This window comes from Asterias amurensis, chromosome 2 (genome assembly GCF_032118995.1).
Source record: "Asterias amurensis chromosome 2, ASM3211899v1".
In the NCBI taxonomy this organism is placed as follows: Eukaryota; Metazoa; Echinodermata; class Asteroidea; order Forcipulatida; family Asteriidae; genus Asterias; species Asterias amurensis.
The window spans coordinates 18556912-18579677 of NC_092649.1; the positions used below are offsets into that span (position 1 = coordinate 18556912).

Below are 22766 nucleotides of genomic sequence, written 5' to 3' on the forward strand. Positions count from 1 at the left end.
TCTGTTGTGTATTTTAATAACTCCAAAATTATCAATCTCTCATTGGATCTCTGGCATGGAGAGACTGGCTGTTTTCTCATCATAGCCACTGCTGACATAAAAAAACTTGACTATAAAGTAGAAAGTTCTCATGCCCTGATCTTCTACTAGTTGACCTTTTGCTATTGCTGGACCTTCTATATGGCCCAAATGGTACAGTAGTACGTACATTATCAAGGTTTGAGCGCGCTTGCGCACCATGGTATTTGAGTTGTGCCCGGCCGGCGTAAAGTCGGGCTGTGCCAAGGAAGATCGCAAAGTTGTTGGAATCTAGGTGATACAGCTTCCTCTTCTAATCAAATAACTTGAGGATGAAAATAAATGAATTTGCAGCTTCATCAGTAGATTTTTATTGGCAGCACAATCATACAATGAGGGCAATGTAAAACCACACTCTCCGTGCACTGGAAAATATGATATCGTGTGAACATTCTTCAATAATTTCCTATTTGGTGGAATTGTTTACCCATTACCGGCACTGTTCAGCCACTGTAAGGTCTCTGTACCTCCATGCCGGTACAAACTCAAGAATAATCTTCAATGATTTGGAGAAAGAAAAGCCTTGATTGAACAAACAATATTAACAATAATTATGTCTTTTTATTGCACATTGATTGTTTGTTTGATGTTTTGGATCTCAGGTCAAGTGACATTGGTCACACAATCCGTCTATAGGCAACATATAAACAGTCTTTACTCATATATTATTACAAAAAGGCATACCGAAAAAGTCACTTTGGCAAACTTGACGTTTCATACTCATGTTTGGAGGGTTCAATTAATACAAAAAGGCCTACAATAAATTCACTTTGGCTGAGGGGTGCCATAAATTATTACCAAACTTCATTAAGAATCTTTACTCCTATGTACAGAGAGTAAAATGAACTCAAAAACGCATATAACATTACCCGGGTGTGATCCCTGGCTACACGGCAGTTTGCTGTTTAATGGCTTCTGACAGGCACCCCCCGAACAAAGATGTTGACAAAATTGGGAGACCACCAACAAAGGGCTAGATAGCTCAGTTGGTAAAGCGCCGGCACGTTAAACCGGAGGTCGTTGGTTCAAATCCTGCTCTAGTCAATTTTTTTTTGTTCAATCCAAAAACATTAAAAAATGTTAGGTTTGATCAATTTACACTGGTGGCATTTAACTCAATGTTTCAAACAATTTTTCAAATTTAAAGACCATGGACACTATTGGTAATTGTCAAAGACCAATCTTCTTCACAGTTGGTGTATCTCAACATATGCATAAAATAACAAACCTGTGAAAATTTGAGCTCAATTGGTCGTCAAAGTTGCGCGATAATAATGAAAGAAAAAGCGCCCTTGTCACACAAAGTTGTGTGCTTTCAGATGCTTGATTTTGAGACCTCAAATTCTAAATCTGAGGTCTCAAAATCAAATTCGTGGAAAATTACTTCTTTCTCGAAAACTACGTTACTTCAGAGGGAGCCGTTTCTCACAATGTTTTATGCTATCAATCTCTCCCCATTACTTGTTACCAAGTAAGGTTTTATGAAAATAATTATTTCGAGTAATTACCAATAGTGTCCATTTGACAAATGTGCTGACGGTCAAAAAATTCTTTTTTTTTAATACTTTTTAGGTGGAAGGTCCTTGAGGTGCAAGTAAATAAAATTGCATTTTCAATTCAAGGTACAGCCTGTCCCATGGTTACAGCTCATTTTGTTTTTTGGCCGATTTTAGGCCGATTTTGGGATGTATGGGCCGGTTTTTAAGCTCATATTTACAACTCCACCCCACCAAAATGAAAAAGTATTTCAAAAAACCTTTTATATCACTACAAAGTATCATCCTTGGCCTTCCTTGAGAAAAAAACCAAAATATTGCTTTAAATATCACCCTAACTTGCAAAATCGATATTTTTACCCTATTTTGGAACCCCAAAACTTGCCAGGGGTCTCGAAAAATTGTCCTTTCAGTTGTGATTAGGGCCCACATTGGTCTTTTCATAACTGGTGAGAAAAACTTGGGCAATTGTATCCTGTTGTGACAGTAGCCTACTGCCTCAAAACTAGACTTTTCCCCAAAAATGTGAAAAATGCCCTTTTTAGGGTCTTTTCACATAATGTTGACATGTGTCCCGGTGAAAACAAAGGAATATTTTTCTTATACTTTGTGGATGGTAGGGAGTCCAAATTAACTAAATTTACATTTCCAATCATAATACAACACATTGCAATGGTAACAGCTCCTTTGTGTTTATGCCACTTTAGGCCGATTTGGAGTCTGAAAAACTGTTTTTAGTTAATATTTACATAATATTTCAAAAATATTTAATAAAACCTTTTACATCACTACAAAGTATCATCCTTGGCTTTACTTGAGACCCAAAAAGTATTGCTAAAAGTTTTACCCTTGTGCTATTTTTATAACGTGCATCAGAGTATGTTTTTAGAACTTCCAAAATCAACATTTTTACCATATTTTTGCCCTCAAAACTTCATTTTTTTTGCAGGGGTCTCAGAATATTTTCCTTTCGGTTTTGATTAGGGCCAACATTGGTCTGCAGGAACAGACGACTGTTCTTCTTTGAAAAAGAACGTGAATGGAAGAATTTATAAATCTCAATGCTTTATACATGTAGGCATACTTTTTATAACAATATTAGTTCGCCCAGAAAAAAAGGTTAAATCTGCAACACTAATGTGTGAGATAGTTTAACTATAAGCTAAATAAAAATGTCCTAAAACAGTCAAATGAAGAAACCAAAATGTCAGAAAAAGAGCATTTATTCACTTGTTTTCCTGACAAAATGCCACTGGGGGGGGTTGCACCAAACCACCACCATCCCAGCTGCATACAAAAAGGTGTCCTGTTCCCTAACTTTGCCTATTGGTAGTGTTAGTGATATGCATGGGAAGGAATTGACAGCTCACAAAACGGATTTCTTTATATAAAATTCTACATTTTTAAAACTTTTTAACAAAAAGGACATTCATGAGGACAAAGAAATTTGTGAAACGTGGCTCGTTACAGCAGTTTTAATTACCTTAGGGCCTAAATATATATAAAGCGGTTAAGCAGAAAAAAAATCTGCTTACAGAATGTATTTGATCAGTAAAAATTGAGTGGCCACACTTGAGGGAGAATCACTGTATAACGAAGGAACAATGGTGGTTGCTAAATACCACTCCCTGCTTACTAGCATGCGAATTTATGCGCTAGCTGTGTAAGCGTAGAATGCCTACTTACATGGAATACACAAGAGCAAAAGCCAAAACTCTCTGTTAACTGTGAAAATTCACCTGCTTCCTTAAGCGCAGATTCTTTGCTTACAGTAAGCAGGGCCATGAAATTGGGCCCTGATGATCCAAGTTCTCAGCAAATAGTAAAAAATAAAATAGGTAAAAGCAGTTTCCTGACGATGAGACTAGAGCAAGCTTGTCGAATCGATGAGACCAATTTAAGAACTCACTCCGCGGTACTGCAGTTAATAACGATCCTATAAGCTAAAGTAGTAGTCCCAGCCAATTTTCTATACCATCCCTAATAAGCAGGACAGTTGTTTTCAGGACTGAGATGACATTCTAACACCCGAACAATCTACTCCGCGATAGTAGAATAAAGAGCGACAGTTCTCTAGAACAAACTATACCTGGCAAGTAGATACACACATGATGTACCGCAAACCAAATATATTATGATACCTCACCATGCAATGCCTCAAATCATATAAGGGAAACTTCTTAAGCGCTTGAAATAATGAGAAAACAAACGTCAGCGCCACACAGCTGTAGATTGGGATGTCACGTTACTGGTTATTATTGGAATCTATCATCTTGTGTTACCTGTGGATGAAATCAAAGAGGTGAAATAAACAAATACAAATTATAATTGGTTTTACCCATATCAGGCATCCAACTCCTCAGCGGAAAAAAACATTTCCTAATGATCCCGTAAACTGAAGCTCGCTGCGTATTGGGCCATTTTTATCTGGGTCCCCCGGCATCCCCTAAAACAACAAGCAACAAAAACACCACAGCGCCAGACTATGCAAAAAATAGTGTAGACGATATGCTGTACAGTAGGAGAATTGTGTCCTAGCCGCGTATGGGGCACTTACATTGTCTGGTTCCCGCTCATCCCTTATACAAAAAGCACGTAAAAACACTACAGAGCCAGACTGTGCACAAAATAGAGTAGAAGGTATGCTGTAAGAGGAAAGCTTGTGTCTCTGTGATTTCATTCATAACGGCAGATTTCTATTTCATGAAACAAGAAAAAACGCGAAACCGCAGAAGAGTTGCATGCCTGCCATATACAACGATGTAGGTAAGCACTGTTTACTGGGTACTTTCCCCGAGTTCTGTAAAGAAAAACAAAATCACAGGCATTCATTACTCCAGTGGAATTCGAACCTACGACCTTTGCCAATTCAGAGCAGTGTCAGGTGGGCAATCTCTGTGGTCTTAAGAGTTGCAAAGGTCATGGGTTTGCATCCCACCTGATTACTACATGTATGCCTGTTATTGTTTTCACAGAATTCGGGATAGTACTGAGTATAAAGTGCTAACACAAAATCGGTGTATATGGGTAAAAGCCAAAATGAATACTCTTTATCGCCGTAGCAAATTTATTATCTATTGGAAATTACAAAGTTATCTTGGCTAAAAAAATATGCTATGTGGGAAAATGACTTTTCATTCTGCAGTGAATAACCATGTAACTTACTTGCATTTCCCATGTTTGATAAAACCTCTGTATTTGCTGGATGGCTGTTGAAGTAGATGGTTTTACTACCAACCAAGATAAAATGATTTCTTTCATATGTAAACCTGCAAAAAAAAAAACAAGGTATGTATAATCTCAAATACCCACTGTCATTTCCTAAAGGTTTTTTTTTTCATTATTAATGGTTTATTTATTTCATCAATGTTTAACACAATTTGTAATTTTTAATGACCAGCATTCTCACTTGGTGTATCCCAACATATGCATAAAACATCAACCCTGTGAAAATTTTGCCACTCAATTGGTCGTTGAAGTTGCAAGAAAATGATGAAAGAAAAGTCACCCTCGTTGTACATGATAATAGTGTGCTTTCAGTTAGGAATAAAAGGCTTCTGGCAAGAAGTCTTTTATCATTTTTGTGAGAAATTAGCTCTTTCTCCAAAATTACGTTACTTCAGAGGGAGTCACTTCTCAAAATGTTTTATACTATCAACAGCTCTCCATTGCTCGACACCAAGTGCAGTTTTATGCTAATATATAATTTGAGTAATTACCAACTGTGTAAAGTGCCTTTAATGTCAAATTTGGCAGTTTCAATTTTTTATTGTTTTATAACTATTAATGGTTTGTTTATTTCATCAGTATTTATAAAAGACACTAGCAGTAACAAAACTGAATTGTGGTCTTAAGCGTAAAATTTTGCAGTTAATACAATAAAAAGACAAGACCCCATGTTGATTTGTTTCCCACAATTAAATGTATATTAGCAATAAAATGAACCCAATATAATAAAATACTAAATATTACAAATAAACACTAAAAGTATATCTTAGATGAAATAACTTCTTTAATATGTTAAACTATACCTTTTTATTTTTATTTTATTTTTTAGTTATGTTAAATTTGAATCATTCATGCCCTATCAATTAATGTTGATTCGTTTCCCATAACTTCCAAAATGAGAGCGATATAATAAGTAACTAAATATTACAGATAAATACCAAAAGTAAATACCCATATCATGTGTGTTTCCCCCCCCCCCCCCCCCAACTCTCATCAGAGAAAAACACAGCCCTAGATAATGCTGCTAAAGGGCACTGGGTGGATTTCACAAAGACTTAGGACTAGTCTTATCTCGAGTTAGGACCAGGTTCTCGCCCTGTTTTAGGACTATCCATGCAATTTGTATATCTCCTAGGACTAGTCCTAAGTTAAGTGAGGACTAGTCCTAAGTTAAGTGAGGACTAGTCCTAAGTTAAGTGAGGACTAGTCCTAAGTTAAGTGAGGACTAGTCCTAAGTTAAGTGAGGACTAGTCCTAAGTTAAGTGAGGACTAGTCCTAAGTTAAGTGAGGACTAGTCCTAAGTTAAGTGAGGACTAGTCCTAAGTTAAGTGAGGACTAGTCCTAAGTTAAGTGAGGACTAGTCCTAAGTTAAGTGAGGACTAGTCCTAAGTTAAGTGAGGACTAGTCCTAAGTTAAGTGAGGACTAGTCCTAAGTTAAGTGAGGACTAGTCCTAAGTTAAGTGAGGACTAGTCCTAAGTTAAGTGAGGACTAGTCCTAAGTTAAGTGAGGACTAGTCCTAAGTTAAGTGAGGACTAGTCCTAAGTTAAGTGAGGACTAGTCCTAAGTTAAGTGAGGACTAGTCCTAAGTTAAGTGAGGACTAGTCCTAAGTTAAGTGAGGACTAGTCCTAAGTTAAGTGAGGACTAGTCCTAAGTTAAGTGAGGACTAGTCCTAAGTTAAGTGAGGACTAGTCCTAAGTTAAGTGAGGACTAGTCCTAAGTTAAGTGAGGACTAGTCCTAAGTTAAGTGAGGACTAGTCCTAAGTTAAGTGAGGACTAGTCCTAAGTTAAGTGAGGACTAGTCCTAACTCTGTGTGAAATCGACCCCTGGACACCTTTGGTATTTGTCAAAGACCAGTCTTCTCACTTGGTTTATCTCAATGTATGCATAAAATTACAAGCCTGTAAAAATTTGAACTCAAATTGGTCATCGAAGTTGCAAGAGAATAATGGAAGAAAAAACACTGTTGTCGCACAAGTTGTGTCTTTTCAGATGCTTGAATTCAGAACCTCAAAATTTAATTCTGAGGTCTCGAAATCAAATTCAAATATTTTAGTGGGAAATTGGTTCTTTCTCTAAAACTACATTACTTCAGAGTGAGCCGTTTCTCACAATGTTTGATACTATCCACAGCTCTCTCTAATGCTCGTTACCAACTCAGTTTTTAATACCAACAAATATTTTTAGTAATTACCAATAGTATCCAGTGTCTTTAAACCTAGGATTTGAGCTGCCGCTAGCTACTGGGTTAGCTCGGTGGTCTAGTGGTTAGACATCAGGGCCCAACTTCATGGCTCTGCTCGCACGTCAAGCGCTGTATTTCTGCGCTGGCTAGGTAAAGCGAAGAATGCCTAGTATCGTGGAGTAAGCCCGCCAAAAATTCACGCCACAAGCTGAAATTCTCTGCTAACCTGTGAGATACGCAGAATTCCTTGCTTCCGTAAGCGCCGACTCTTTGCTTACGGTAAGCAGAGCCATCACATTGGGCCCTGCTCTAGAATTGCAAAGGTCTTGGGTTCCAATCCCTGGATGTAAGATCCTTCAATCACAGTATATTTCCTACAGCAACTATGCATCAAGTCACCATACTTAATATGCATGAGACCTACTATCAGTACAATTACCGAATGCATTGTGGCAGTATCAGTAACACAGTGAAATCTGGACTATTCAACTTCCAAGGATTAGACCTAGAACTAGAATTTTGACTGTCCGCATCATAAATATACAGAAATTTTGTTTCCATTGGCACATAAAAACAATTATTAGTTCAAAGAGACCAATTCAGAACTGACTCCGTGGCAGTACAGTTAATTACGATCCTATAAGCTTAAGTAGTAGTCCAGTCTAATTTCTATACCATCCGCCCTGGTAATAGTTAAAAAGTAGGACAGTTCTTTTCAGAACTGAGAAATCTCCCGCACCTCCGATTATCTACTCCACGGCAGTAGAATAAAGCAAGACAGTTCCCTACGAACAACTCTACCTGGCAAGTAGACACATACATGGTGTTACCGCAAACCAAATATACATTCAAAACAATGATTATAACAGTACACAGATTAAAAGGACACAGATTAAAAGGACACAGATTAAAAGGACAGAGATATACACACTAAAATAAAACATCAAATAAAACATCCAACATGGTCCAACACTGCAGGGTGGTCCAACACTGCACTAGAAAATACATTGCAAAAAAAACGAAAAAGGATAAAACATGACGCATATTCCACCAATTTTTTTGGCACCTTTGGTTTCGCACGTGCATTGCTTCACCATGTAAAAGAAACAAAAACCTTCGCTTCAACAAATTTGAAAGACTTGCACAGCCTCTCTTAGATTCTTATGGGATATCATGGCTGAGCAGATAAGAGCACCGAATTCAAGCTCGGGTGATTCTGTTCAGCAGAGTGTGGGTTCGAATTCCGGTCGTGACTCTTTTGTCCCTGAGCAAGACACATAACTATAATTGCTTCTCTCCACCCAGGGGTAAATGGGTATCTGTGAGGACAGAAATGGTTCTTAAGATTGATTTAGCCGAGTAGCGCGCATTTGTTGCACTAGGCTGTATACTCCCCAGGGAGCTGAGATTGTTTAAGAAAATGATTCAAGGCCCAGTGACCAGGGGTATTATTGTCGGAGCACCATGAGTGTCACTGCGTGACGAACCTGAGCGCTATATAAGAAGCCATTATAAGAAGCCATTATTATTATTCTTACCTGACAATTCCTTTGTGCATGTTGTATAAGGGGACGTCCTCAAATACAAACAGCCCAAAACATGAACATATAAGTCTCAGAAGCTTGTGATCATCCACAGAGTCTTGCTCATAGAAAACGGCATAGATTTGACTGAAGGAGAAAAAAATACAAAAAGATAAAGAGAAAACAAGTTACTGAAATATCCCCCTTAAAGGCACTAGACACTATTGGTAATTTCTCTAATTAATTGTTAGCATCACAACTTGCTTGGCAAGGAGCAATGGAGAGCTGTTCCTGTTGGTAGTATAAAACATTGTGAGAAACGGCTAAAGTAAAGCAGTTTTCGAGAAAGAAGTAATTTTCCACTAAAATATTTGAATTTGATTTCGATACCTCAGAATTAGATTTTAAGGTTCCGAAATCAAGCATCTGAAACCACACAACTTAATGTTATTATTATTATTGTTTTTAAACATGATTGAATGTTTTGCTAACATTCAGCCTTCCATGCCAACCGGCATGGTTTATTTATCAACAATGGGAAGGTCTATACCAACTATGAGTCACATAACCATGATTTGGATCAACAACTGAAACCCTCTTTGGCTCAAAGTCACTTGACTGAGTGACAGATAACTAGTGGGAGCTCTCTGTCTTAATGGGATGTTGTGGCCGAGCAGATAAGAGCACCAAACTCAAACCCTGGTGTTTCTGTTCAGCAGAGTGTGGGTTTGAGTCCTGGAAATAACACTTGGGCCCTATGCAAGACACTTAACTATAATTACTTTTCTTCACCAAGGGGTAAAATGGGTGCTGTGAGGGCAGAGATGGTTCTTAAGGTTGATTTAGCTTAGTAGTGCACATTTGTTGCACAGGCTGTACATACTCCCCAGGAAGCTCAGATGGTTTAAGGAATGAATTAAGGCCCAGTGACCACACCCGATTTCAACAAACTCTTCCTAACTTAGGATCAATCTTAGGACTTAGGATGAGTTCAGTTTCGTGTATGAAGACGTAGGGTGCATTAAATCCATCCAAAAATAGGCAAGTTACTCGTCACGACTCGAGCGTTTCTAGAAATCGGCTGCAGGGGTAGTAATGTTGGAAGGGCTTTGAGACGCCCTTCTGGCTGTGATAAAGCGCTATATACAAAATCAATTATTGTTAGTAATATTATTACCTTGTATACTTGGGGAGTGTTAAAGCCAACGTGCCTCCGTTAAGACATGCAGTAAAAGAATCTGGAGTGATTGGAATACTGTGAGATACAAGACGTCCGACTTCTTGTTCGTATTCACTCCCTTCAAGTTTGTAAACCTCCGTGGGTTCAGACTGAGGACCAGCACTGCAACAAAATAAAAAGAGAACACGCCATTAAAGACACTATTGGTAATTGTCAAAGACCAGTCATCTCACTTGCTGTATCTCAACATACGCATAGAGTAACAAACTAGTTCTTAAACGTCCGTTTAAAAGCAGGGTCGTTACCGTGCGATAATGGCCCTTGCCTTCAGCTCGGGCCTTTATCACACGGCAACGACCATGCCGGTTTTAAACGAACGTTTAAAAACTCGCCTCTACCCTTTTATTCCCTTATTTATTATTACCTTGAGTTTATCCTATGAGCAAGATACTGTGTCATAAACGCTTTCTCCTCGTAGTAACCCCCGTCTCGACTGATCCTTCGTACCCTCGAGACGTCAGGTATAATAGATTCTCCACCAGCAATCTCCCCTAGATTCCAACCTCTCCATGATGGACTGTTGCAACACGTCTTCTGATTCGTCTGAAATCTGTCTGTCCAGAGAGTTCGACGAACGATCCATCTGAAGGAAAATTAGTTTTTTAATATTTTAATGTTTGTTGTGTTCCCTATCTTGATTTTTTTGTGAATTTAGTCTTAGTTAAAAAAACAAAAATATTTTCGTTGTTCTTTTTTAATTTACATTTTTTCCCTTTTTTTTTTTTTTACTTTTTTTTTTTCCAGGGGTATATTCATTCATCTATAAACCAGTTATTAAAGACTGGAACACATTACAACCACAGACATCATATCCACCACGGACAATAAGACAATAATCCACCTGTAACGTTCCTTCAAAACTACAGCGCAACAAAAGTGAGAGAACGCCAATTAAAACTGTGCAGGAGGAATCGAGTATACCTTCGGAAGTGACAAAAAAACGCCCTCACATGGTCAAAGAAACGGCAGGTTATTTTGAAATAAGGTACCAACCAATGCTAACTTCTGTATTGAATTAAAACACTCACCCGAAACCAGGGAAATCCTCTGTTCGATACAGCAGTGTTTCATCCCCCGAGGTACCAGTGAAACCTGCATCATGTCAAATATCATCAATGAACATTAATGTAAGCAAAATAAAAATCTGTCCTACATGAACCATCATTATCTTCAAACCCTGTAAGTTTAATGTTAATCTGTGGACGTTTTTAAAAAGTACCCAAATCCTTTAAGGCCATTATACACTTTCGGAACAGAGAAAGAAAAAAAAAGTTTCAAAGATGTACAAATAACTTACAGGGTTTACAGAAGGTAATGTTGAAAGACTTCTCTTGAAATATTATTCCATGAAATGCTTTACTTTTTGAGAAAACATTAAAACAATTATCAATTCTCGATATCGAGAATTACGGATTAATTTTAAACACATGTCATGACACGGCGAAACGTGCCGAAACAAGGGTGGGTTTTCCCGTTATTTTCTCCCGACACCGATGACCGATTGAGCTTTTGATACACAAAGTGTGGGCCTATGGACAATACTGTTTACCTAAAGTGTCTAATGGCTTCAAGCCAGTTGACCCAGTCAACTTGGTTTAACTGGAATTTTGACCCGGGTATATCTATCAGTCCAACATAGATATCCCTATACAAGAAACTAGCAATAGGTATTTGGTTTGCAGTAACACCATGTGTGTTTCTACTTGCCAGGTAGAGTTTGTTCTTAGAGAACTGTCTTTCTTTATATTACTACCGCTGAGATGTTCGGGAGACTGTCCTGCTTTTTAGAAAATCGGCTAGGACTGCTTCTTTAGCTTATAGGGTCATAATTAACTGCACTACCGCAGCGTCAGTTCTTGAATTGGTCTCAACGTGTCGACTAGCTTGCTCTAGTCATCGTCAAGGGACTGAAGTATAATCTTTCAGTCCAACATGGATATCTTTATACAAGAAGTAAGTAAACTGGGATTTTTGTCCTGGGTTTAGTCATCAGTCAAACATGGGCCCAATTTCATAGAGTTGCTAAGAAGAAAAAAATTGCTTAGCATGAAATGTTTGCCCTGATAAAAACAGGATTACCAACCAAATAAGCATAAATACCTGAAACAAGCAATATTTAACAAATGGAAATTTGGTTGGTAATCCCGTTTATATCAAGAAAGAAACTTCATGCTAAGCAAATTTTTGTGCTTAGCAGCTCTATGAAATTGGGCCCTGGATATCTCTATTTAAGCAGTTACAAAATAATTTTATGTCTCACCGTTTGGATTCCAAGCGGAGATGGTAAAGACTGATGAATCTCTATTCAATATATGCATGGCTTGGGAGAAATATCTCAAGAAGTCTGGCGTCACTTCCAGTCTCTCCTCCAAGACGATCAGATACTCCTTGTCTTTGAACAGCTGGAGCGCCCTCGTGATGGCGTCGTGTAGAAAGACTAATCGTATTAAACGAGAACATATATAAATATAGCAAGCCTTGCGCTTCGCTCTTATTAATAATAATATCAAAGTCTTGTATTGCGCACGTATTTTTATTATTATTATTATTATTAATACTATTATTTATTCGGCGTTCAAACATATATCACAGGAAAAAAATACAGAGTAACACAATATTCAAAATTACACGACAACAAACAATAGAGCCAGCAACACATGCCAGGAAAATAACTTCTGCTGGTGTGTTCTCTCCAGCCATGCATATAACTCAATTCTTTAAATTGTCAACATCGGGTCACATTTACTTGTACAATTTGCAAGAGATATTCAGTCATACCTGGATATACAGTTTTAGGTTTGATGTACTCGATGGTGAAGCCATAAAGACCTATCAAATCATTGGGCTCTGCAAAGTTGCCATCTAAAACAACCTACAGGGGGAAAAAAAGACCTTTTAAAACCAGAGCAGAAGAACGAAAAGCTTTCCACTATCTTCAAATCCTGTAAAAAAGTTAAATGTAAATCTGTGGACATTGTGAAAAAGTACCTAGCCCCTCCAAGTTGTCTGAATTTCATTTGACCAGGGGTGGATTTCACAAAGAGTTAGGACTAGTCTTATCTCGAGTTAGGACCAGTTACTCGTCCTGACTTAAGACTATCCATGCAATTTGTATATCTCCTAGGACTAGTCCTAAGTTAGCACTAGTCTGGTTCTGGTTTTTATGTTAAAACATGTTAAGTTGGTCCATGGTGCATTTCTTATATTTTAAAAATAACACACAGTATTTTTCCGTTTTCTTCCCCAAGCTGTACAAATAGTTTTTGTTAGGGTCAGTCAGGTTACCGGTAACATAACATTTCTTTATTTTTGGCCTAACTTGGTATGAAGAAGTACATAAAACTGTTTTGCTTACTTTCAAAACTCATAATGGTCAGTGTCCTACTAATCTCTCACAACTCATCAAACCAAAATTTCCTTCAACCCGGCTACGATCTTCCACATCCTCTCACCTTCAACGGTGACATTGCAGCTCCATGGAACACACTCCCTCCCAATACTCACAATGCTTCTTCCTTACAAACATTCAAACCCATGTTGACGACTCACTTGTTCGAATCTTTGTAGTCGCCCCATTCTGCATCTTGTTATTTTCTGTTCATTGTGTTTATTTTTCTTGATACTTCTGCCTTGTTGTGTTTATTTTGTTTATACATGTATATTGTTCTTTGTATTTGGTGCTGTTGACCTGGTTTACTATAGTCTTCACTAAGACACCAGGGGTGGATTTCACAAAGGTAGTCCTAACTTAGGACTAGTCCTAGACAATGCTAAGAGATAGGACCAGTCCTAAGTTAGGATGAGTTACTGGTCCTAACTTAGGACCAGTCCTATCTCTTAGCATTGCCTAGGACTAGTCCTAAGTTAGGACTACATGTACCTTTGTGAAATCCACCCCAGCACCATGTGCTTAAAAACATAGTGCGGTATAAAATTATATTATTATTACTATTTTAAAAGTTAACAACTTATTGTATTCATCTTCTAGAAAAACTCACCAGTACGTTTCCCGGTTTCAAACCAGGCACAGCAATCAGCGATGACAAACATTTCTGTAAGGGTTCCAGATCAACACCTACAGTCAAGAAAATTGATTTTAAATATGATTCAAAATGTGATTGGGAATTAGGAGACAACAGACTGACTACATACATATTGGCAGCTACATCACAAAGTGGTAACAACTCCATGCAGCCAAACTTTAGAGGCACTGGAGACTTTTGGTAACTACTTGAAATGGTTGTTAGCAAAAAACTTCCTTAATAGAAGAGCAATGGAGAGCTGTTGATAGTATACAAATATTGACTGCTTCGAGTGCTATGGTTAAAACTATGACTCCCGAGGTGATCCCCGTAGCGTTCTATTTTCCCTCGGCGAAACTATGACTCCCGAGGTGATCCCCGGAGCGTTCTATTTTCCCGAGGCGAAGCCGAGGGAAAATAGAACGCTACGGGGATCACCTCGGGAGTCATAGTTTTTAATCATTGCACGAGTAAAAGCAGTCAATATTTGTTTTATAACACCCCAAACATTTCTAAATACTGTACTTTTATTATTAAGTTACAGACCTGAATGCTACAACCCACGGACGACGCGAATACAGATTGCATACACTTTTACTAACTGTGTTGCATGTAGTGTCGTGCAATCCGAAGTGGTTACAGACTATTAATTTATAACTCTCGTACACGCACAGGACGTCTGGGTACTGCACACCATGTGCTAGTCTGTCGGACTAGCGATGGCAAACCGACGCTCTATCACACGGCCATCGTCTGGCAAAACTAAGACATGTCATGTGACGCGCTCTAAACCAATGAGCAGGCAGAATACTTGCAAGGGGTGTTATAATATAAAACATTGTGAGAAGAGGCTCACTCTGAAGTAACATTCTTTTTGAAAGAGGGGTCATTTCTCACTCAAATAATAAAAGACTTCAGCTGAAGCCTTTCATTATGTACCTGAAAGCACATGAAGTAAGTAATGCAGCAAGGGTGTTTTATCTTTCACTATTCTCTTGCAACTTTGATGACCAATTGAACCAAATATTTTCACAGGTTTGTTATTTTATGCTTATGTTTGCATACACCAAGTGAAGATCATGGTCTTTGACAAATACCAATTACCTAGCCCGGAACTACCAGATTTACAGCCGGGCTACTCATTTTTCACGTTCGATAGCCCGGCGAGCTAGTAGAAAAATACTGCGAAAATCAACATCACAAACAATAATGAACTGTGCTGATGGTATTGTATAAAATGAAATACAATTTGTGTTTTGACTCAAGACGTGTTTTTCGGGCTACCAAAATCTCATCAGCGCTACTAAAAATTCTGGGTGACTAGCCCTGCTGACTACCATGAAAATACACTTAAGGTCGATACCCTGCTATAACTTTGTAAATCGTTTGGTATATGCCAAATTACTGCTCAATGAACAGTTAACACTCAACCGGAACAACTAGGATAGGCAGGGTATAACCCAAATTACTGCTCAATGAACAGTTAACACTCACCCGGAACAACTAGGCTAGGCGGGGTATATGCCACATTACAGCTCAACGAACAGTTAACACTCACCTGGAACAACTAGGATAGGCAGGGTGTATGCCAAATTACTGCTCAATGAATGGATAGTACTCAACCGGAACAACATAGGCAGGTTATATGCCAAATTACTGCTCAATGAACAATTAACACTAATACCAAGACTAACTAGGCTGGGTATACGCCAAATTACTACAATGAACAGTTAACACTCGCACAGAACAACTAGGATGGGCAGGGTATATGCCAAATTAATGCTCAATGAACAATTAACACTCACCCGGATCAACTAGGATAGGCAGGGTATATGCCAAATTACTGCTCAATGAACAATTAACACTCACCCGAATCAACTAGGATAGGCAGGGTATATGCCAAATTACTGCTCAATGATCAATTAACACTCACCCAGAAAAACTAGGATAGGCAGGGTATATGCCAAATTACTGCTCAATGAACAATTAACACTCACCCGGATCAACTAGGATAGGCGGGGTATATGCCAAATTACTGCTCATTGAACAATTAACACTCACCCGGAACAACTAGGATAGGCAGGTTATATGCCAAATTACTGCTCAATGAACAATTAACACTCACCCGGATCAACTAGGATAGGCGGGGTATATGCCAAATTACTGCTCAAAGAACAATTAACACTCACCCGGAACAACTAGGATAGGCGGGGTATATGCCAAATTACAGCTCAATGATCAATTAACACTCACCCAGAAAAACTAGGATAGGCAGGGTATATGCCAAATTACAGCTCAATGATCAATTAACACTCACCCAGAAAAACTAGGATAGGCAGGGTATATGCCAAATTACTGCTCAATGATCAATTAACACTCACCCAGAAAAACTAGGATAGGCAGGGTATATGCCAAATTACTGCTCAATGAACAGTTAACACTCACCCGGAACAACTAGGATAGGCAGGGTGTATGCCAAGTTACTGCTAAATGAACAGTTAACACTCACCCAGAACAACTAGGATAGGCAGGGTATAACCCAAAGTACTGCTAAATGAACAGTTAACACTCACCCAGAACAACTAGGATAGGCAGGGTGTATGCCAAATTACAGCTCAATTAACAGATAGTACTCAACCGGAACAACTAGGATAGGCAGAGTGTAACCCAAATTACTGCTCAATGAACAGTTAAACTCACCTGGAACAACTAGGATAGGCAGAGTATATGCCAAATTACTGCTCAGAGAAGTGTCGTCCAGTGGTAAAGCTTTTAAGGATTTGTTTACATTTTCTTCTGCAGACAACAAAACAAAAGTAAGATGGCTTGTCAATATCATAAAATAGAAATGTGAAATATGTGTAGCGTGTTATGGTGAGCAGTCTGAAGCACTCAAAGATACTGGACACTATTGGTAACTGTCAAAGACCAGTCTTCTCCCTTGGTGTATCTCAACATATGCAGAAAGTGACAAACCTGTGAAAATTTCAGCTTAATCGAAGAGAAAACCTTCATTCCCTTTACAACAAGCAATAAAACCGCTAAGGGGCCAGACTGTGCAAAAAAATAGTGGAGAAGGTATGCTGTACGAGGACAATTGTGTCCTAGTCATGTATTGGGCCCTTACAGCGTCTGGTTCCCCTATAATCCCCTTGTACAAGGAGCAATAGAAACATTATGGAGCCAGACTGTGCAAAAAAAAAAAACAGTGTAGAAGGTATGCTGTACGAGGACAATTGTGTCCTAGCCGTGTATTTGGCTCTTACAGTGTCTGGATCCTCCCGTATCCAATTGTACAAAAAACAATAATACACTATGGAGCCAGACTGTGCATAAACAGTGTAGAAGGTATGCTGTACAAGGAGAGCTTGTGTCTGTGCCTGGACTGTGTAATGCTTTTGTATGTGAACTTCCACGGAGCATCCAACGCAAATATTTTCTTTCATGCAGCATGATTTTATTTTACGCAATTTTATTTTACACACAAAAACCCGTAACCTGCAAGAGATGCATGCCTGATTGTTTGCTACGAAAAACAAAACAAAAAAACCTAACACTATTTGGTTTGATGAACTCACCAGAACACAAGTCAGAGTATGTGTTGTACTGCTTGCAAAACTCAATCCGTTTACGATTAATACTAAGCGATGGAACAGCTTCTTTTCCTTCAACTGAAAAGAAGAACAAAAAAGATGACCAATAACAATTCATTCGACACAGCTTATTTATTTTATTGAGAAAATAGACCTAGCTGTTGCAAACAACTTAACAACCAAACGAACCCATGGTATAAACGCAAAAAATTGTTATTGGCCTAACATTTCAAACCAATCAGAGTCTTTTTGAAGGCTAAGTGACAACACAACAAACATTTAATTAAATAGATGTTAAATTTGCATCGAGAATAAAGAATATTAATTTTGGTTTTTACCCATATACACCGATGTGTTTTAGCACAGTATACTCATACATACATATATATATAATAAGTAGGGTAGATGGCCTTAGCTTTCGATCCAAACCGGACCTTCTTCAGAGGCATAAAACAAGTACAAACAAATACATCTATTTATAGAAAAAAAAGAAGGGAAAGGCATTAAGGGAAGGATCCCAGAATAAGCGGAAAATTATAGCCAATCAAAGTTTCTATTTCAGAAAAAATTGGTAGCTATGGACCAATGGGTGTAAAGTGGCGAGGACAAAGGATGTTCAACATGAAATGATGGATTACTGGACCATAAAAGTGGTTAAAGCATTGTTTGATAATGCAGGGAAACATGAAAGGGTAGGATTAGAGAGCAAGTTGCATCATGATGCAACTGGCAATGGTCAATTAAAGAATAACAAGATCAAAGGTACATGTAGGATGAAATAAAAAATAGGTGTGAGGAACCTGTTATGAGAAAGTTGTTAACCAATAATTAAAAACAAGTTAAAACGGAAGTAGTGTCCAGCGCCTTTAAAGAAACATTACATAATTGGTAAGAAACAAAAATCATGAAGATCACAGGTTTACATAAAACTTACAAAGTCTAATGATGATAATAGTAGAAAACATCCCTTGAAATATTTCTGTCTGAATTTTCAAATTTAATGAGAAATAAATAATCTACTTTCCCATTTTGAGATTATCGCTCAAGTGAGCGAATTATTCATTTTTGTTTTGGCATCGATGCAATGCAAAATGTGTATTGCGTTTTTCACTATTCTCTTGTGACGCAGATGACCGATTGATCTCGAACTTCTACAGTTTATGTATATGGTGGATTACATTAAGTGTTTGCACTGCCAGTGACTTTTTTGCTAGCAAAACCAGTTCTGTAATGTCCCTTTAATTAACATTCAATCATTCTAAAACTCACTTTTAAGGGGAACACATTTCCTGAAGTCTAGCTTGGCTCCCCATCCCGATCCTTGACGGAACCCAAGCTGCTCATAGGGGCTGAATCCCTTGATCCCTTTCTGACCGATAAAGAGCCAGTTATCTCGAAAGTTGAATTCTTCGATCTTGCTGCTTCCCAGGGAGCTAAGAAGATTCTTAGTTTTAGCGGTCAACCTTTGCAAGAAAAGAAATTAATGATGGATAACCATTAAGATATATATATATTTTTTGACCCATACACTGATGTGTGTTAGCACTGTATACTCAGTACTTTCCCGAGTCCTGTGATTTCGAACCCACGACCCTTGCAATTCTAGAGCAGTGTCTTACAAACTAGACTACCGAGGTAGTAGTTGAAAAGCAGGACAACTCCCGGGGGAGTATAAAGCATGTGCGACAATTCTGAGCAGTATTATCTCTTAAGTCTCCTGAAGACGACTAGAGCAAGCTAGTCGATATGTTGAGACCAATTCAAGAACTCACTCCGCGGTAGAGCGATTAATTACGATCATATAAGCGAAAGTTGAAGTCCCATCCGATTTTCTACCTTTCGCCCAGGTATTAGTTAATAAGCAGGTCAGTTATTTTCAAAAGGTGTTTTTTTTTAGGTGTCCAAACCAAGCATCTGGAAGCACACAACTTTGTGTGACAAGGGTGTTTTTTTTTCTTTCATTATTATCTCGCAACTTCGACAACCAACTTCGACAATGAAATTTTCACAGATTTGTTATTTTGTGCATATGTTGAAATACACCAAGTGAGAAGCCTGGTCTTTGACAATTTGTGTCCAGTGTCTTTAAAATAAATCAATGATACTCACTTTCTTGAAGCCTCGTCATAGATCACAATGATTACAATCTGTCCATCCTCGATCACCTCTAGAAAAGACGATGCCAAGGCATCATCAATGGCTGATCAAATCAAACAAACCATAAGTAGGATTTAAAACTTTGAGGAAATATGATATGGAAAGGTTTGCAGTTTGTGGCATGTCGGGGCCTAGGGGTTCAGAGCACTGGGTTCAAGCTCTGGTCTTTCTGAGTGTAGGTTCGAGCCCTGGTTGTGGACACTTGCTACGTAAAATTGGGGAGGTAGTGCTTTCTGCTCTACCGGCCAGGCTTCAGATTGACACCAAAGCCTAAATCTGTATGGACTGTAAAAGGGGTAACCCTGTTTCAGCCACAGGAGTAGGTGGCAACGGCCTGTTGGAATACAAAAATTATAGCCCACACTCATCTCTAAATGAGTAGGGGTGGTTTTGAAATAAACCCTTGGTAATTACTCAAAATAATTATGAGTATAAAACCTTACTTGGTAACGAGCGATTTAGAGCTGTGAATAGTATAAAACATTGCGTGAAACAGCTCCCTCTGAAGAAACGTAGTTTTTAAGGAAGAAGTAAATTTCCACGAGTTTGATTTTGAGACCTCAGATTTAGAATTTGAGGTCTCGGAATCAAGCATCTGAAAGCACACAACTTCGTGTGACAAGGGTGTTTTGTTTTTTTCATTACTATCTCCAACTTCGACGACAAATTGAGCTCAAATTTTCACAGGTTTGTTATCATGTTATGCATATGTTGAGATACACCATGAAGAAAACTGTTCTTTGACAATTACCAATAGGGTCCAGTGCCTTTAGAGTCACTTTCTTACCTGAATTGTAAGTGTCAAAATGACCCACTTTGACAATTTTCATCTTGCTAGGATCAAAGACAAGACAGTTGAGTCCACGAGAGGCCGGTTTAAAGTCACCCAAGGTTACAGGTCCCAACACTCTGCAGAACAGTCAAATTATGATACAGAATGAATGAGAACATAGCAATATATGAAATGTTAAATTTGGATCAGGGATAAAGAATGTTTTTGTGTTTTACCCATACACCAATGTGTGTTAGCACTGTATACTCAATAACATAGGATTCAAACTGCCTCTAGCTACCGGGCAACCTCGGTCGTCTAGTTGGTAAGACACTGCTCTAGAATTGCAAGGATCGTGGGCTCGCATCCCACCCCAGTAACATGTCTGTGAATTTTTTCACAGGACTCGTGAAAGTAGTGAGTATACAGTGCTAACACACATCAGTTTGGTCTGTTCAGAGAATATGGCCTGGTATAAAGTAAGAACTAAATTTAAAGGCAGTGGATACTATTGGTAATTACTCAAAATAATTATTAGTCTTCTCACTTGGTGTTTCTCAACATATGCATAAAATAACAAACCTGTGAAAATTTGAGCTCATTTGGTTTTCGAAGTTGGAAGATAATAATGAAAAAAAAAACACCCTTGTAACATTCTCAAAAGCTACCACACTTCAGAGGGAGCCGTTTATACAATCACCCTCTCCCTATTACTAGTAACCAAGTAAGGTTTTATGCTAATAATTATTTTGAGTAATTACCAACAGTGTTCACTGCCTTTATTGTAAATCTGTGGACATTGTGTTTTTTATAAGAAAAAAAGTACATAGACCCTTAAAGCAGAGGTGTCACATTTTGATATCTTATCCAATTATGAGGGCAGAAACTTACTGTTTGCCGTCAACGCAGACTGTCGGCATAGCCTTATCTCCACCTGACTGGATAGCCACAGGGAATTTACTGTTCCCACAATGCTCTTGTATGTTGCAGTTGTTTGACGAGTCGCGCTGCTGCTCAACCGTGCTTGTATTAAAATCCACTAAAACAAACCATAAAATATAAATAGCTTAAGGGGTCGTCCAATGTTGTTTGGCGGATTTATGGGCACTTGAGTTTGGAAGTGTCACGGCTGAGCGATTAAGAGCACCGAGTTCAAACTCTGGTGTTTCTGATCAGCAGAGTGTGGGTTTGAATCCCCAGCCATGACACTTGTGTCCTTAAGCAAGACACTTAACCATTTCTTCGTCCTTCGGATGGGACGTAAATCCATTGGTCCCATGTGTTGTGGAATCCATTGGTCCCATGTGTTGTGGAACACATGTAAAAGAACCCAGTGCACTTATCGAAAAGAGAGGGGGTTCGCCCCGGTTTTCCAAGCTGTGGCTGCTGTATACGCCATTGCACCCTTATAATGTGCTACATAATTGGGTCTCAGAATCCATTACTGCAATAACTGTAAGTTTGTGGGTGCGTTCGTTTAGCTTCCCTGGGTCGACCTCGATGTTGCGTATTTTATTTTCTCCCAGGACGAACGTGGGCACACAATTACCCCACGTTCGTCTTCGAACCAGAAAAAAAACCCAGACACGTCACCACGTGAGCCTTCCCGTGGTGACGTCAGTGCACCTCGGGCCAGCCCCAAGTGACCCAATCCACAAGTGGGGCTCTTAGGGCTGGCCCGAGGTGCACTGACGTCACCACAGGGAGGCTCACGTGGTGACGTGTCTGGGTTTTTTTGCTGGTTCGAAGACGAACGTGGGGTAATTGTGTACCCACGTTCGTCCTGGGAGAAAATAAAATACGCAACATCGAGGTCGACCCAGGGAAGCTAAACGAACACACCCTGTATATACTCAGCTCCTTGAGTACCTTGTTTAGTAGACACAAGCGCCATATAAGATTTCAATGATATTATTATTATTATTATTATTATTAAACTGATGCAGTAAACTAACGCTATTTGACCCCTAGTAAGTTGGTTTAATTGACTTACTTGGCAGTGAAAGACATCCATGAAGATCGATCTTCTCTCCCCATTGACCATGGATTAAATTCAGCTAAGCAAAAATAAAAAAGGGAAAATCAGTTTTAGAGACAATGGGCACTACTGGTAATTGTCAAAGACCAGTCCTCTCACTTCGTGTATCTCAACATACGCATAAAATGTGAAAAATTGAACTCAATTGGTCGTAGAAGTTGCGAGATAATAATGGACGAAAAAACACTTTTGTCACACGAAGTTGTGTGCCTTCAGATGCTTGATTTCGCCCCCTCAAAAGCTAGTTCTGAGGTATCGAAATCAAATTTGCGAAAAATTACTTCTTACTTAATTCTAAGTTACTTCAGAGGTAGCTCACAATGTTTTATACTATCAACAGCTTTCCATTGCTTGTTACTAAGTAAGTTTTTATGCTAAAAGTTATTTTGAGGAATTATCAATAGTGTCCACTGCCTTTAAAGGCTTTGGGTACT

At 38.7% G+C, this 22766-nt stretch overlaps 1 protein-coding gene across 1 annotated transcript in view; it reads right to left on the minus strand.

Moving 5' to 3' along the window:
- Positions 1-359: 359 nt before the first annotated feature.
- LOC139950982 (protein O-linked-mannose beta-1,2-N-acetylglucosaminyltransferase 1-like) overlaps positions 360-22766 on the minus strand; it is a 29285-nt gene continuing 6878 nt past the window's right edge. Inside the window, exons 8-23 of the mRNA XM_071949811.1 lie at positions 22288-22351; positions 21186-21333; positions 20310-20431; positions 19475-19565; positions 18635-18828; positions 17351-17443; positions 16473-16568; positions 13749-13825; positions 12529-12622; positions 12011-12187; positions 10779-10842; positions 10115-10333; positions 9688-9852; positions 8526-8657; positions 4740-4843; positions 360-3856 (exon numbers count right to left, since the gene is read on the minus strand). Coding sequence (XP_071805912.1) covers positions 3843-3856; positions 4740-4843; positions 8526-8657; positions 9688-9852; positions 10115-10333; positions 10779-10842; positions 12011-12187; positions 12529-12622; positions 13749-13825; positions 16473-16568; positions 17351-17443; positions 18635-18828; positions 19475-19565; positions 20310-20431; positions 21186-21333; positions 22288-22351 — 1854 coding nt within the window. The 3' untranslated portion in view covers positions 360-3842. The remainder of the gene's footprint in view (positions 3857-4739; positions 4844-8525; positions 8658-9687; positions 9853-10114; positions 10334-10778; positions 10843-12010; positions 12188-12528; positions 12623-13748; positions 13826-16472; positions 16569-17350; positions 17444-18634; positions 18829-19474; positions 19566-20309; positions 20432-21185; positions 21334-22287; positions 22352-22766) is intronic.